The following is a 17,614-nucleotide window of genomic DNA, read 5'->3' as shown; positions in this document are numbered from 1 at the left end:
GGTGAAGCCAGGCCATGTGTACATGCATTTCTCCTTGAAAGCCTGAGAAATATGGGTCGTTCGAGGCATTGTTCAGAAGAACAGTACTTTGATTAAAAAAATTGATTGGAGAGGGTAAAACGTATAAAGAAGTGCAGACAATAAGGGTACGTGACCACGTTCAGGATGGCCGGCGGTATGGACGGAGCGGCAAACCCGCTCCGCGCTAAGCCCCGCCCCCTTCTGTGACGCGATGATGGCGGATGTGTTCATTGCACACATGCGGCATCATCGCACCCCACAGATAGGGCCCTGTGATATACCTTGCGGCGGCGCAACGTCGCCGCAAGGTACACGGACATGCTGCGATCTTAAAAGATCATAAATCCCCTCCACTATGCTGTAACATCTGGACGCTGCGTGTTTGACGCTGCAGCTCTGCGCAGCGTCAAACACGCAGCGTTTCGTGCACGTGGACACATACCCTAATGGGCTGGTCAGCTAAAATGGTCTCCAATGCTTTAAAGGGAAAGAAAAACCAGAGAGACATAGAAGAAAACGGAAGACTATCATTCAAATGGATGGAAGAATAGCCAGAATGGCAAAGGCTCAGCCAATGATCAGATCTAGGCTGATCAAGTTACCCGAGGACTGTGACAGTTAGAAGACACCTGTGTGAAGTTAATCTCTGCAACAAGTCCCCGCAAAGTCCTACTGTTAATTAAAAAAAAAAAACGTACAACATCGGATACAATTTGCCACAGAACACATCAACTGGCCTAACGAGAAATGGAGAAACATTTTGTGGACTGATGAAAGTAGAATTGTTTTCCACAGACAGTTGGTACCATTTTCGGGCACATTACATTTTTTGATCGTTTTCTATTCTGATCTTTGGGAGACAAAATTTAAAAAAAACAGCAATTCAGTAATTGCTTTTTGTTTTTTTATACTGTTCCACAAATTGGCAAGGCCGCTTTATTCTTTGGGTCAGTACGATTACAGCGATACCTCATTTATATAGTTTTTTTTTGTGTTTAGGCACTTTCACACAATAAAAATGCTTTCATATAAAAAATAATTAATTTTGTATCCTGAGAGCTATAACTTTTTTTATTTTTCTACTGATGGAGCTGTGTGGCAGCTTGCTTTTTGCGGGACAAGATGTCATTTCAGCTGTTTAGGCCATGTTCACACTTTGCGGTTTTTACCGCAGATCCGCGGCGATTTTGATGCTGCGGGTCCGCAGCAGTTTCCATTGCGTTTACATTTACATGTAAACCCTATGGAAACCGCAAACTGCAGTGCACATGCTGCGGGAAAAACCGGGCAGAAACGCAGCGGTTTACAAACCGCAGCATGTCACTTCTTTGTGCAGAATCGCTGCGATTCTAGACCCATAGGAATGCATTGATCCGCTAACTTCCTGCATGGGGCTGTGCCCACGATGCGGGAAGTAAGCGGATAATGTGCGGGTGGTACCCGGGGTGGAGGAGAGGAGACTCTCCTCCAGGCCCTGGGAAGCATAAATAGTGTAAAAAAAAGAATTAAAATAAAAAATGATGCTATACTCACCTCACAGCGCTGCCCGCAGCCGTCCGGTCTCAGTTGCTGTGCGAGCAGGACCTGCGGTGACGTCGCGGTCACATGACCGTGATGACGCCGCGGTCACATGACCGTGAGGTCACGAACGTCTTTCTCGGCACAGCATCTTTGGAACCGGAGCGCCGCGTGCAGCGCCGAGGAGATCCGGACATCAGAGGGCGAGTATAACCAATTTTTATTATTTTTAACATTACTATTGATGCTGCATATTGCTGCATATGCAGCATCAATAGTATAGGAGTAAACCCGCAGCGGAAACCGCGGAACAAACCGCGATAAATCTGCAGGGATAACCGCAGTGGTTTTGCCCTGCAGATTTATCAATTCCGCTGCGGGAGAACCCGCAGAGTGTGCACATAGCCTTACCGTTTTTATTTACATTCGTCTTTTTTATCGCGTTTTATTGCACTTTTTGTTTGGTTTTATAATGATAAAGCATTTTTTTTGCCTTTTTTTGTTTTGTTTTTTATGGTGTTCACTGAAGAGGTTAACTAGCAGGACAGTTTTATAGAGCAGGTTGTTCGGGACGCGGCAATATCAAATATGTGTAGTTTCATTGTTTTTTTTGTTTACATAAACAGATGTATTTATTGGAAAATATTTATTTTATTTAGGGATTTAAAAAAATATATATTTTTACACTAGATGGTGGCCCGATTCGAACGCATCGGGTATTCTAGAATAGGCTATTGCCCAGCCACGTAGTATATTGCCCAGCCACGTAGTATATTGCCCAGCCACGTAGTATATTGCCCAGCCACATAGTATACTGGCCAGCCACATAGTATACTGGCCAGCCACATAGTATACTGGCCAGCCACATAGTATACTGGCCAGCCACATAGTATACTGCCCAGTCACGTAGTATATTGCCCAGCCACGTAGTATGCATCATATCCCTGTTAAAAAAAAGAATTAAAATAAAAAATAGTTATATACTCACCTTTCGGAGCCTCAGGATCGAAGCAGCCGGGAACCGATGCTCGTCGCGCGCTCCAGTCTGAAGATTGCATTGCGGTCTCGCGAGATAGTGACGTAGCGGTCTCGCGAGACCACACGTCATCATCTCGCGAGATCGCAGCATGGACCGGTTACCGGAGCGTCGCGAGCAGGGAAGGCCTGTTGTGGATCCGAGGGGCCGACGGACGGTGAGTGTATAACGATTTTTTTTTTTTAATTATTATTTTTAACATTAGATATGTTTACTATTGACGCCGCATAGGCAGCATCAATAGTAAAACGTTGGTCACACAGGGTTAATAGCAGCGTTAACCGACCGCGGCATAGCGCCGTCGGTTAACGCTGCCATTAACCCTGTGTGAGCGCTGACTGGAGGGGAGTACGAAGCGGGCACTGACTGCGGGGAGGAAGGAGCGGCCATTTTCTTCCGGACTGTGCCCGTCGCTGATTGGTCGCGGCAGCCATGACAGGCAGCTGGGGAGACCAATCAGCGAATGAAAAACCGTGACAGACAGAAGGACAGGCGGAAGTGACCCTTAGACAATTATATAGTATATATATATATATCTATATATATATCTATATATATATATATATATATATATATATATATATTTTTATATATATATTTTTTTTTTACTTTGATCCAGGATGGGACATTACTATGTTACATCAGATCGCTGATCTGACATTGCACTGCAGAGCATCAGATCAGGATCTGACAGCAGAGAAGGGGCATGCCGGCGCCACCTTCCCTGCAGGACACGGAAGGCCAGGGGTCTCAATCAGGACAACGCGATCACATCACATTGTCCTGATGGAAGAGTGCAGGGAGCCCCACCCCTGTACGATGCTCCTCTATGCCGCTGTCACTATGGGCAGCAGCATTACAGGGGGTTAAATGCCCGCAATCGGTGCTAGCACTGATCGTGGGCGATGCTGTGGGGTGTCAGCTGTCACATACAGCTGACACCCGCACCTGATCGCCGCATTGGTCAGCGTGAGGCCGCATAATCGCAGTGCTATACACATACTTCTCTTTGCGAGAACGCCCCTCCTGCAAAGCAGTATATGTATGGCGATTGTCGGGGAGGGGTTAATACATGAACACTTTATATTGTGCCTCCTAGCTACTATGGCTTGTAAAAGGCTGCAGTGTGCAGCCCCCTAAACTCCCAAGAGGATGTGTCCAGCCCACCTACTGTTTTATAGGTAGATGTCCTAACGTGCTCACATGACAAAATCTACTGCAATTGCAGATGTGTTGTTCAGAAAAACGCAGCATAAAATACAGGCTGTTTTAATGTTTGGGTTTTTTTACAAGAGTTTTTGATGCGTTTTTTTCTATTACATGGGTCAAATCTGCTGGAAGAATTGACACACTGGAGATCTAAGGCTACGTTCACATTTGCGGTCCTCGCCGCAGCGTCGGGCGCCGCAGCGGCGCCGCATGCGTCATGCGCCCCTATATTTAACATGGGGGCGCATGGACATGCGGCGCACTTGCGTTTTGCGCCGCATGCGTCGCTGCGGCGCCCGCGTCGGTGCGCAGAGGACGCAGCAAGTTGCATTTTTGCTGCGTCCAAATTCAATGAAAAAAACGACGCATGCGGCGCAAAACGCAGCGTTGTGCATGCGTTTTGCTGCGTTTTTATTTGCGTTGTGCGTTGCGGCGCCGACGCTGCGGCGCACAACGCAAATGTGAACGTAGCCTTAATCTGCAGGTCACAAATAAGCAACGTGTGCGTGACACTGCAGGAGTCTCATTCACTTTGCTGGGACTTAGAAATCCTTCAGGTTTTGTGACAAAAGCGCAATGTGTACACAGACACAAAGGGTTGGCTGCCAGAATAATTCGTACTGTGGTCACCAGCCCTCTGTTATTTCTGGAGCGAGCGGAGTTCTGCAGGGGCCCCCAGTATTCTGGGCCTTGGTATGAAGCCCTCCAGTGATTAATGATGAGGCCGTCAGTCCCACACAATGTGATTGGTTCATCGGTACATAATTTAGATAACACAGTCAGGGTGGGTGACTCCACTCCTATTTATATCGGGTATACACATTCCTGTTTCATCACGTCGGTGACTGACGGACGTACACCATTCCCAGATCCATTCTATGTGCTGGATCGGACTGTTCGCTATTGACGTGCAGGAGACAGAACAAATCCCAGACACCAGATGCTACAAGACCCACAACTAGAAATGATGTGTAACAACAAATGTTCGGGTGAGAAATCCCCAGCGTGGTCAGTGTCGCCTATGTAGGTGTGGTGGTGTATAAGAGAACAGGGAGCCATGACACATGCATGGCACTGGGCGCACAGGGCGGCTTTATGACAGCGTGCAGTCAGCTTAGGAGAAGCACTTATGTTGCTGACTGTACCAGGAACTTCCTTTGATGTGCGAGATGAGGAAGGATTGTGAAGAAAATCATGAGCTTCTTATATGTTCTAGTCACCGAGCCCGATTGAAAATCTGGAAAAAGTACACCATCAACACTTTCTTATACCTCTGTTTACTAACATCAAGGTGTACAGACATATACTATTATATAGATATAAACTTTAGTGGGTAAAATACCAAAGTGAGTGTAAAAATAAACAACTTTGCAATTTACCTCTTATTAAAAATCTTCTTTGTTCTCCGGAACTGAGGGACTCTTAATTAGGCTGTGCACAGACATTGTAAAGGGAACATGTCAGGTCTGCAACTCACCTGCAGACATAGGGTTAATCTGCAGGTTAGTAGTGTTATGAAGGTGCCCGGGCACAGTACTGAAAGTGCAGCACCCATGAGAAAAGGAGCCACTGTCATGCTGGGAACAATTACAGTCACCACGCATAGCAATGAGAGCGGCGGCTGTAAGCACACCCCATTACTGACTGCTGCACTCTGTACTGATGCACTGCTGAGCCTGCTGTCAGTGCCAGGGTGTGCTTACAGTCACCACCCACAGTAATTAGTGCGGCGGCTGTAAGCACACCCCATTACTGACTGCTGCACTCTGTACTGATGCACTGCTGAGCCTGCTGTCAGTGCCAGGGTGTGCTTACAGTCACCACCCACAGTAATTAGTGTGGCGGCTGTAAGCACACCCCATTACTGACTGCTGCACTCTGTACTGATGCACTGCTGAGCCTGCTGTCAGTGCCAGGGTGTGCTTACAGTCACCACCCACAGCAATTAGTGCGGCGGCTGTAAGCACACCCCATTACTGACTGCTGCACTCTGTACTGATGCACTGCTGAGCCTGCTATCAGTGCCATGGTGTGCTTACAGTCACCACCCACAGCAATTAGTGCGGCGGCTGTAAGCACACCCCATTACTGACTACTGCACTCTGTACTGGTGCACTGCTGAGCCTGCTGTCAGTGCCAGGGTGTGCTTACAGTCACCACCCACAGCAATTAGTGCGGCGGCTGTAAGCACACCCCATTACTGACTGCTGCACTCTGTACTGATGCACTGCTGAGCCTGCTGTCAGTGCCAGGGTGTGCTTTCAGTCACCACCCACAGCAATTAGTGCGGCGGATGTAAGGACACCCCATTACTGACTGCTGCACTCTGTACTGATGCACTGCTGAGCCTGCTGTCAGTGCCAGGGTGTGCTTTCAGTCACCACCCACAGCAATTAGTGCGGCGGCTGTAAGCACACCCCATTACTGACTGCTGCACTCTGTACTGGTGCACTGCTGAGCCTGCTGTCAGTGCCAGGGGGTGCTTACAGTCACCTGTTGTGAAATTGGATTCTGGGCTCCCCCGGTGGCCACTTGTGGAATTGTACTTGTGTGCATCATCCCCTCTGTTCACCTGCTCCTATCAGGATGTGGGAGTCGCTATATAACCTTGCTCCTCTGTCAGTTTCATGCCGGTCAACAATGTAATCAGAAGCCTTTCTGTGCATGTTCCTGCTACTAGACAACTCCCAGCTAAGTTGGACTTTTGTCCTTGTGTGTTTTTGCATTTTGTTCCTGTTCACAGCTGCTGTTTCGTTACTGTGTCTGGAAAGCTCTTGTGAGCGGAAATTGCCACTCTGGTGTTATGAGTTAATGCTAGAGTCTTAAAGTAATTTCTGGATGGTGTTTTGATAGGGTTTTCTGCTGACCATGAAAGTGCCCTTTCTGTCTTCTTTCTATCTAGTAAGCGGACCTCGATTTTTGCTAAACCTATTTTCATACTACGTTTGTCATTTCATCTAAAATCACCGCCAATATATGTGGGGGCCTCTGTCTGCCTTTTGGGAAAATTTCTCCAGAGGTGAGCCAGGACTGTCTTTTCCTCTGCTAGGATTAGGTAGTTCTCCGGCTGGCGCTGGGCATCTAGGGATAAAACAACGTAGGCATGCTACCCGGCCACTTCTAGTTGTGCGGCAGGTTTAGTTCATGGTCAGTATAGTTTCCATCTTCCAAGAGCTAGTTCTCATATATGCTGGGCTATGTTCTCTCGCCATTGAGAATCATGACAGTTTGACCGGCCAGAAAAAAAGGGTTAAATTACTGGCTGAGAAAGGAGAGAAAAAAGAAGTCTGCTACAATTTTTTTTTTTTTTTTTTTCCTCTAGTTCTGAGTGTGCTCTTAATTGAATCACTTGCTAGTCTGCCTATACTGCAGCCTTCCTCTCTTTCTCTCCTTCTTATCCTTGAATGGCTCTGTGTTCACCTGTTTCAAATGGATCTTCAGAGTGTAGCTACAGGTTTGAATAATCTCGCCACAAAGGTACAAAATTTGCAAGATTTCGTTGTTCATGCACCTATGTCTGAGCCTAGAATTCCTTTGCCTGAATTCTTCTCGGGGAATAGATCTCATTTCAAAATTTTAAAAATAATTGCAAATTGTTTTTGTCCCTGAAGTCTCGCTCTGCCGGAGACCCTGCACAGCAGGTCAGGATTGTAATTTCCTTGCTCCGGGGCGACCCTCAAGTCTGGGCTTTTGCATTGGCACCAGGGGATCCTGCGTTGCTCAATGTGGATGCGTTTTTTCTGGCCTTGGGGTTGCTTTATGAGGAACCTCATTTAGAGCTTCAGGCGGAAAAGGCCTTGATGTCCTTGTCTCAGGGGCAAGATGAAGCTGAAATATACTGCCAAAAATTCCGCAAATGGTCTGTGCTTACTCAGTGGAATGAGTGCGCCCTGGCGGCGATTTTCAGAGAAGGTCTCTCTGATGCCATTAAGGATGTTATGGTGGGGTTCCCTGTGCCTGCGAGTCTGAATGAGTCCATGACGATGGCTATTCAGATCGATAGGCGTCTGCGGGAGCGCAAACCTGTGCACCATTTGGCGGTGTCTACTGAGAAAACGCCAGAAAATATGCAATGTGATAGAATTCTGTCCAGAAGCGAGCGGCAGAATTTTAGACGAAAAAATGGGTTGTGCTTCTATTGTGGTGATTCAACTCATGTTATTTCAGCATGCTTTAAGCGTACTAAGAAGCCTGACAAGTCTGTTTCAATTAGCACTTTACAGTCTAAGTTTATTCTATCTGTGACCCTGATTTGTTCTTTGTCATCTATTACCGCGGACGCCTATGTCGACTCTGGCGCTGCTTTGAGTCTTATGGATTGGTCCTTTGCCAAACGCTGTGGGTATGATTTGGAGCCATTGGAGGCTCCGATACCTCTGAAAGGGATTGACTCCACCCCATTGGCTAGTAATAAACCACAATACTGGACACAAGTGACTATGCGTGTTAATCCGGATCACCAGGAGGTTATTCGCTTTCTGGTGCTGTATAATCTACATGATGTTTTGGTGCTGGGATTGCCATGGCTGCAATCTCATAACCCAGTCCTCGACTGGAGAGCTATGTCGGTGTTAAGCTGGGGATGTAAAGGAACTCATGGGGACGTACCTTTGGTTTCCATTTCATCATCTATTCCCTCTGAGATTCCTGAATTCTTGTCTGACTTTCGTGACGTTTTTGAAGAACCCAAGGTTGGTTCACTACCTCCGCACCGGGAGTGCGATTGTGCCATAGACTTGATCCCGGGTAGTAAATACCCTAAGGGTCGTTTATTTAATCTGTCTGTGCCTGAACACGCGGCTATGCGAGAATATATAAAGGAGTCCTTGGAAAAGGGACATATTCGTCCTTCGTCATCTCCCTTAGGAGCCGGTTTTTTCTTTGTGTCTAAGAAAGACGGCTCTTTGAGGCCGTGTATTGATTATCGACTTTTGAATAAAATCACGGTTAAATATCAATATCCGTTACCACTGCTTACTGATTTGTTTGCTCGTATAAAGGGGGCCAAGTGGTTCTCTAAGATTGATCTCCGTGGGGCGTATAATTTGGTGCGAATCAAGCAGGGGGATGAGTGGAAAACCGCATTTAATACGCCCGAGGGCCATTTTGAGTATTTGGTGATGCCTTTTGGTCTTTCAAATGCCCCTTCAGTCTTCCAGTCCTTTATGCATGACATTTTCCGCGATTATTTGGACAAATTTATGATTGTGTATCTGGATGATATTCTGATTTTTTCGGATGACTGGGACTCTCATGTCCAGCAGGTCAGGAGGGTTTTTCAGGTTTTGCGGTCTAATTCCTTGTGTGTGAAGGGTTCTAAGTGTGTTTTTGGGGTTCAAAAGATTTCCTTCTTGGGATACATTTTTTCCCCCTCTTCCATCGAGATGGATCCTGTCAAGGTTCAGGCTATTGGTGATTGGACGCAACCCTCTTCTCTTAAGAGTCTTCAGAAATTTTTGGGCTTTGCTAACTTTTATCGTCGATTTATTGCTGGTTTTTCTGATGTTGTAAAACCATTGACTGATTTGACTAAGAAGGGTGCTGATGTTGCTGATTGGTCCCCTGATGCTGTGGAGGCCTTTCGGGAGCTCAAGCGCCGCTTTTCTTCCGCCCCAGTGTTGCGTCAGCCTGATGTTGCTCTTCCTTTTCAGGTTGAGGTCGACGCTTCTGAAATCGGAGCTGGGGCGGTGTTGTCGCAGAGAAGTTCCGACTGCTCCGTGATGAGACCTTGTGCTTTTTTTTCCCGTAAATTTTCGCCCGCCGAGCGGAATTATGATATTGGGAATCGGGAGCTTTTGGCCATGAAGTGGGCTTTTGAGGAGTGGCGTCACTGGCTTGAGGGGGCCAGACATCAGGTGGTGGTATTGACTGACCACAAAAATTTAATTTACCTTGAGTCTGCCAGGCGCCTGAATCCTAGACAGGCGCGCTGGTCGTTGTTTTTCTCTCGGTTTAATTTTGTGGTGTCTTACCTACCGGGTTCTAAGAATGTTAAGGCGGATGCCCTTTCTAGGAGTTTTGAGCCTGACTCCCCTGGTAATTCTGAGCCCACAGGTATCCTTAAAGATGGAGTGATATTGTCTGCCGTTTCTCCAGACCTGCGGCGGGCCTTGCAGGAGTTTCAGGCGGATAGACCTGATCGTTGCCCACCTGGTAGACTGTTTGTTCCTGATGATTGGACCAGTAGAGTCATCTCTGAGGTTCATTCTTCTGCGTTGGCAGGTCATCCTGGAATCTTTGGTACCAGGGATTTGGTGGCAAGGTCCTTCTGGTGGCCTTCCCTGTCACGAGATGTGCGAGGCTTTGTGCAGTCTTGTGACGTTTGTGCTCGGGCCAAGCCTTGTTGTTCTCGGGCTAGTGGATTGTTGTTACCCTTGCCTATCCCGAAGAGGCCTTGGACGCACATCTCGATGGATTTTATTTCGGATCTGCCTGTTTCTCATAAGATGTCTGTCATCTGGGTGGTGTGTGACCGTTTCTCTAAGATGGTCCATCTGGTTCCCTTGCCTAAGTTGCCTTCTTCTTCCGAGTTGGTTCCTCTGTTTTTTCAAAATGTTGTTCGTTTGCATGGTATTCCGGAGAATATCGTTTCTGACAGAGGGACCCAATTCGTGTCTAGATTTTGGCGGGCATTCTGTGCTAGGATGGGCATAGATTTGTCTTTTTCGTCTGCTTTCCATCCTCAGACTAATGGCCAGACCGAGCGGACTAATCAGACCTTGGAGACATATTTGAGGTGTTTTGTGTCTGCGGATCAGGATGATTGGGTTGCTTTTTTGCCTTTGGCGGAGTTCGCCCTCAATAATCGGGCCAGCTCTGCCACCTTGGTGTCCCCGTTTTTCTGTAATTCGGGGTTTCATCCTCGATTTTCCTCCGGTCAAGTGGAATCTTCGGATTGTCCTGGAGTGGATGCTGTGGTGGAGAGGTTGCATCAGATTTGGGGGCAGGTGGTGGACAATTTGAAGTTGTCCCAGGAGAAGACTCAGCTTTTTGCCAACCGCCGTCGTCGTGTTGGTCCTCGGCTTTGTGTTGGGGACTTGGTGTGGTTGTCTTCTCGTTTTGTCCCTATGAGGGTTTCTTCTCCTAAGTTTAAGCCTCGGTTCATCGGCCCGTACAAGATATTGGAGATTCTTAACCCTGTGTCCTTCCGTTTGGACCTCCCTGCATCCTTTTCGATTCATAATGTTTTTCATCGGTCATTGTTGCGCAGGTATGAGGTACCGGCTGTGCCTTCCGTTGAGCCTCCTGCTCCGGTGTTGGTTGAGGGTGAGTTGGAGTACGTTGTGGAAAAGATCTTGGACTCTCGTGTTTCCAGACGGAAACTCCAGTATCTGGTCAAATGGAAGGGATACGGTCAGGAGGATAATTCTTGGGTCACTTCCTCTGATGTTCATGCCTCCGATCTTGTCCGTGCCTTTCATAGGGCTCATCCTGATCGCCCTGGTGGTTCTGGTGAGGGTTCGGTGCCCCCTCCTTGAGGGGGGGGTACTGTTGTGAAATTGGATTCTGGGCTCCCCCGGTGGCCACTTGTGGAATTGTACTTGTGTGCATCATCCCCTCTGTTCACCTGCTCCTATCAGGATGTGGGAGTCGCTATATAACCTTGCTCCTCTGTCAGTTTCATGCCGGTCAACAATGTAATCAGAAGCCTTTCTGTGCATGTTCCTGCTACTAGACAACTCCCAGCTAAGTTGGACTTTTGTCCTTGTGTGTTTTTGCATTTTGTTCCTGTTCACAGCTGCTGTTTCGTTACTGTGTCTGGAAAGCTCTTGTGAGCGGAAATTGCCACTCTGGTGTTATGAGTTAATGCTAGAGTCTTAAAGTAATTTCTGGATGGTGTTTTGATAGGGTTTTCTGCTGACCATGAAAGTGCCCTTTCTGTCTTCTTTCTATCTAGTAAGCGGACCTCGATTTTTGCTAAACCTATTTTCATACTACGTTTGTCATTTCATCTAAAATCACCGCCAATATATGTGGGGGCCTCTGTCTGCCTTTTGGGAAAATTTCTCTAGAGGTGAGCCAGGACTGTCTTTTCCTCTGCTAGGATTAGGTAGTTCTCCGGCTGGCGCTGGGCATCTAGGGATAAAACAACGTAGGCATGCTACCCGGCCACTTCTAGTTGTGCGGCAGGTTTAGTTCATGGTCAGTATAGTTTCCATCTTCCAAGAGCTAGTTCTCATATATGCTGGGCTATGTTCTCTCGCCATTGAGAATCATGACAGTCACCACCCACAGCAATTAGTGCGGCGGCTGTAAGCACAACCCATTACTGACTGCTGCACTCTGTACTGATGCACTGCTGAGCCTGCTGTCAGTGCCAGGGTGTGCTTTCAGTCACCACCCACAGCAATTAGTGCGGCGGCTGTAAGCACACCCCGTTACTGACTGCTGCACTCTGTACTGGTGCACTGCTAAGCCTGCTGTCAGTGCCAGGGTGTGCTTACAGTAACCACCCACAGCAATTAGTGCGGCGGCTGTAAGCACACCCCATTACTGACTGCTGCACTCTGTACTGGTGCACTGCTGAGCCTGCTGTCAGTGCCAGGGTGTGCTTACAGTCATCACCCACAGCAATTAGTGCGGCGGCTGTAAGCACACCCCATTCCTGACTGACTGGCTCTGCTCTGTACTGATTCTCTGCTGAGCTGGCAGTCAGTGCCAGGGTGTGCTTATAGTCACCACCCACAGCAATGAGCACTGCGTCTGTAAGCACACCCCAGGACTGACTGACAGCTGCACTCTGTACTGATTCACTGCTGAGCTGGCTTTCAGTGCCAGGGTGTGCTTACAGTCACCACCCACAGGAATTAGTGCGGCGGCTGTAAGCACACCCCATTACTGACTGCTGCACTCTGTACTGGTGGACTGCTGAGCCTGCTGTCAGTGCCAGGGTGTGCTTACAGTCACCACCCACAGCAATTAGTGCGGCGGCTGTAAGCAAACCCCATTACTGACTGCTGCACTCTGTACTGATGCACTGCTGAGCCTGCTGTCAGTGCCAGGGTGTGCTTTCAGTCACCACCCACAGCAATTAGTGCGGCGGCTGTAAGCACACCCCATTACTGACTGCTGCACTCTGTACTGGTGCACTGCTGAGCCTGCTGTCATTGCCAGGGTGTGCTTACAGTCACCACCCACAGCAATTAGTGCGTCGGCTGTAAGCACACCCCATTACTGACTGCTGCACTCTGTACTGATGCACTGCTGAGCCTGCTGTCAGTGCCAGGGTGTGCTTACAGTCATCACCCACAGCAATTAGTGCGGCGGCTGTAAGCACACCCCATTACTGACTAACTGGCTCTGCTCTGTACTGATTCTCTGCTGAGCTGGCAGTCAGTGCCAGGGTGTGCTTATAGTCACCACCCACAGCAATGAGCACTGCGGCTGTAAGCACACCCCAGGACTGACTGACAGCTGCACTCTGTACTCATTCACTGCTGAGCTGGCTTTCAGTGCCAGGGTGTGCTTACAGTCACCACCCACAGCAATTAGTGCGGCGGCTGTAAGCACACCCCATTACTGACTGCTGCACTCTGTACTGGTGCACTGCTGAGCCTGCTGTCAGTGCCAGGGTGTGCTTACAGTCACCACCCACAGCAATTAGTGCGGCGGCTGTAAGCACACCCCATTGCTGACTGCTGCACTCCGTACTGATGCACTGCTGAGCCTGCTATCAGTGCCAGGGTGTGCTTACAGTCACCACCCACAGCAATTAGTGCGGCGGCTGTAAGCACACCCCATTACTGACTGCTGCACTCTGTACTGGTGCACTGCTGAGCCTGCTGTCAGTGCCAGGGTGTGCTTACAGTCACCACCCACAGCAATTAGTGCGGCGGCTGTAAGCACAACCCATTACTGACTGCTGCACTCTGTACTGATGCACTGCTGAGCCTGCTGTCAGTGCCAGGGTGTGCTTTCAGTCACCACCCACAGCAATTAGTGCGGCGGCTGTAAGCACACCCCATTACTGACTGCTGCACTCTGTACTGGTGCACTGCTGAGCCTGCTGTCAGTGCCAGGGTGTGCTTACAGTCACCACCCACAGCAATTAGTGCGGCGGCTGTAAGCACACCCCATTACTGACTGCTGCACTCTGTACTGATGCACTGCTGAGCCTGCTGTCAGTGCCAGGGTGTGCTTTCAGTCACCAGGCACAGCAATTAGTGCGGCGGCTGTAAGCACACCCCATTACTGACTGCTGCACTCTGTACTGGTGCACTGCTGAGCCTGCTGTCAGTGCCAGGGTGTGCTTACAGTCACCACCCACAGCAATTAGTGCGGCGGCTGTAAGCACACCCCATTACTGACTGATGCACTCTGTACTGATGCACTGCTGAGCCTGCTGTCAGTGCCAGGGTGTGCTTTCAGTCACCACCCACAGCAATTAGTGCGGCGGCTGTAAGCACACCCCATTACTGACTGCTGCACTCTGTACTGGTGCACTGCTGAGCCTGCTGTCAGTGCCAGGGTGTGCTTACAGTCACCACCCACAGCAATTAGTGCGGCGGCTGTAAGCACACCCCATTACTGACTGCTGCTCTCTGTACTGATGCACTGCTGAGCCTGCTGTCAGTGCCAGGGTGTGCTTACAGTCATCACCCACAGCAATTAGTGCGGCGGCTTTAAGCACACCCCATTACTGACTGACTGGCTCTGCTCTGTACTGATTCTCTGCTGAGCTGGCAGTCAGTGCCAGGGTGTGCTTATAGTCACCACCCACAGCAATGAGCACTGCGGCTGTAAGCACACCCCAGGACTGACCGACAGCTGCACTCTGTACTGATTCACTGCTGAGCTGGCTTTCAGTGCCAGGGTGTGCTTACAGTCACCACCCACAGCAATTAGTGCGGCGGCTGTAAGCACACCCCATTACTGACTGCTGCACTCTGTACTGATGCACTGCTGAGCCTGCTATCAGTGCCAGGGTGTGCTTACAGTCACCACCCACAGCAATTAGTGCGGCGGCTGTAAGCACACCCCATTACTGACTGCTGCACTCTGTACTGGTGCACTGCTGAGCCTGCTGTCAGTGCCAGGGTGTGCTTACAGTCCCCCACCCACAGCAATTAGTGCGGCGGCTGTAAGCACACCCCATTACTGACTGCTGCACTCTGTACTGATGCACTGCTGAGCCTGCTGTCAGTGCCAGGGTGTGCTTTCAGTCACCACCCACAGCAATTAGTGCGGCGGCTGTAAGCACACCCCATTACTGACTGCTGCACTCTGTACTGGTGCACTGCTGAGCCTGCTGTCAGTGCCAGGGTGTGCTTACAGTCATCACCCACAGCAATTAGTGCGGCGGCTATAAGCACACCCCATTACTGACTGACTGGCTCTGCTCTGTACTGATTCTCTGCTGAGCTGGCAGTCAGTGCCAGGGTGTGCTTATAGTCACCACCCACAGCAATGAGCACTGCGGCTGTAAGCACACTCCAGGACTGACTGACAGCTGCACTCTGTACTGATTCACTGCTGAGCTGGCTTTCAGTGCCAGGGTGTGCTTACAGTCACCACCCACAGCAATTAGTGCGGCGGCTGTAAGCACACCCCATTACTGACTGCTGCACTCTGTACTGGTGCACTGCTGAGCCTGCTGTCAGTGCCAGGGTGTGCTTACAGTCACCACCCACAGCAATTAGTGCGGCGGCTGTAAGCACACCCCATTACTGACTGCTGCACTCTGTACTGATGCACTGCTGAGCCTGCTATCAGTGCCAGGGTGTGCTTACAGTCACCACCCACAGCAATTAGTGCGGCGGCTGTAAGCACACACCATTACTGACTGCTGCACTCTGTACTGGTGCACTGCTGAGCCTGCTGTCAGTGCCAGGGTGTGCTTACAGTCACCACCCACAGCAATTAGTGCGGCGGCTGTAAGCACACCCCATTACTGACTGCTGCACTCTCTACTGGTGCACTGCTGAGCCTGCTGTCAGTGCCAGGGTGTGCTTACAGTTACCACCCACAGCAATTAGTGCGGCGGCTGTAAGCACACCCCATTACTGACTGCTGCACTCTGTACTGATGCACTGCTGAGCCTGCTGTCAGTGCCAGGGTGTGCTTACAGTCATCACCCACAGCAATTAGTGCGGCGGCTGTAAGCACACCCCATTACTGACTGCTGCACTCTGTACTGATGCACTGCTGAGCCTGCTGTCAGTGCCAGGGTGTGCTTACAGTCACCACCCACAGCAATTAGTGCGGCGGCTGTAAGCACACCCCATTACTGACTGACTGGCTCTGCTCTGTACTGATTCTCTGCTGAGCTGGCAGTCAGTGCCAGGGTGTGCTTATAGTCACCACCCACAGCAATGAGCACTGCGGCTGTAAGCACACCCCAGGACTGACTGACAGCTGCACTCTGTACTGATTCACTGCTGAGTTGGCTTTCAGTGCCAGGGTGTGCTTACAGTCGCCACTCTCAGTACTATGATAACTATGATAGCTATACTATGGCTACAATTGCTCCAGGCATGTCTGTATGACTGAAAGCCGGCACCTGTGTTGTGAATTTGGATTCTGGGCTCCCCCGGTGGCTACTGGTGGAATTGAACTGGTGTCTTCATCTTCTCTGTTCACCTGTTCCCATCAAGATGTGGGAGTCGCTATATAACCTTGCTGCTCTGTTAGTTGCTTGCCGGTCAACAATGTTATCAGAAGCCTCTCTGTGCTTGTTCCTGCTCCTAGACAACTACTAGATAAGTTGGACTCTTGTCCATGTTTGTTTTTGCATTTTGTTCCAGTTCACAGCTGTAGTTTCGTTACTGTGTCTGGAAAGCTCTTGTGAACGGGAATTGCCACTCTGGTGTTATGAGTTAATGCCAGAGTTTTAAAGTAATTTCTGGATGGTATTTTTGATAGGGTTTTCAGCTGACCATGAAAGTGTCCTTTCTGTCTTCTGCTATGTAGTAAGTGGACCTCAAATTTGCTAAACCTATTTTCATACTACGTTTGTTATTTCATCTCAACTCACCGCCAATACATGTGGGGGGCCTCTGTCTCCTTTCGGGGTATTTCTCTAGAGGTGAGCTAGGACTAATATTTTCTTCTGCTAGCTTTATTTAGTCCTCCGGCTGGGCTGGGCATCTAGAATCAACGTAGGCATGCTACCCGGCCACTGCTAGTTGTGCGTTAGGTTTAGTTCATGGTCAGCTCAGTTCCCATCTTCCAAGAGCTAGTTCCTATATATGCTTATGCTATGTTCTCTTGCCATTGAGATCATGACAGTTTGACCGGCCAACAAAGTGTTAATTGTTTGGGCTGAAGCAGGAGAAAAAGAAGTGTTGAAGGGAAATTTTTTTTTTTTTTTTTCCCCTCAGAGTTTTGCTGCCTAGCCCTTAATTGCTGTCTAGCTGCTTCTTACCTCCTCTTAACCCTTGAATAGCTCTGTGTCCATCTGTTTGTAATGGATCTTCAGAGTGTAATTGCAGGTTTGAATAATCTCGCCACGAAGGTACAAAATTTGCAAGATTTTGTTTGTCATGCACCTGTATCTGAGCCGAGAATTCCTTTGCCGGAATTTTTCTCGGGGAATAGATCCGGGTTTCAGAATTTTCGAAATAATTGCAAATTATTTTTGTCTTTGAAATCTCGCTCTGCCGGAGACCCTGCACAGCAGGTCAGGATTGTGATTTCCTTGCTCCGGGGCGACCCTCAAGACTGGGCTTTTTCATTGACACCAGGAGATCCTGCGTTGCTCAATGTGGATGCGTTTTTTCTGGCCTTGGGGTTGCTTTATGACGAACCTCATTTGGAGCTTCAGGCAGAAAAAACTTTGATGTCCCTATCTCAGGGGCAAGATGAAGCGGAAATTTACTGCCAAAGATTCCG

The 17,614-nt window shown here is 49.1% G+C and overlaps 1 protein-coding gene across 5 annotated transcripts in view; it reads left to right on the top strand.

Moving 5' to 3' along the window:
* The window catches only part of ZNF277 (zinc finger protein 277), a 173,771-nt gene that overhangs the window by 47,938 nt on the left and 108,219 nt on the right, over positions 1-17,614 (top strand). The window contains exon 1 of one of the 5 annotated variants that reach the window (XM_077265069.1): positions 4,628-4,773. The exons of the other annotated variants lie outside the window; for them this stretch is intronic. Coding sequence (XP_077121184.1) covers positions 4,725-4,773 — 49 coding nt within the window. The 5' untranslated portion in view covers positions 4,628-4,724. Of the gene's footprint in view, positions 1-4,627; positions 4,774-17,614 lie in introns of those variants that run through there. 5 annotated transcript variants of the gene reach the window in all.

This window comes from Ranitomeya variabilis, chromosome 5 (genome assembly GCF_051348905.1).
Source record: "Ranitomeya variabilis isolate aRanVar5 chromosome 5, aRanVar5.hap1, whole genome shotgun sequence".
Classification (NCBI taxonomy): Eukaryota; Metazoa; Chordata; class Amphibia; order Anura; family Dendrobatidae; genus Ranitomeya; species Ranitomeya variabilis.
Note: the sequence above shows the minus strand (reverse complement) of the source record. Positions and strands in the feature narration are given on the sequence as shown.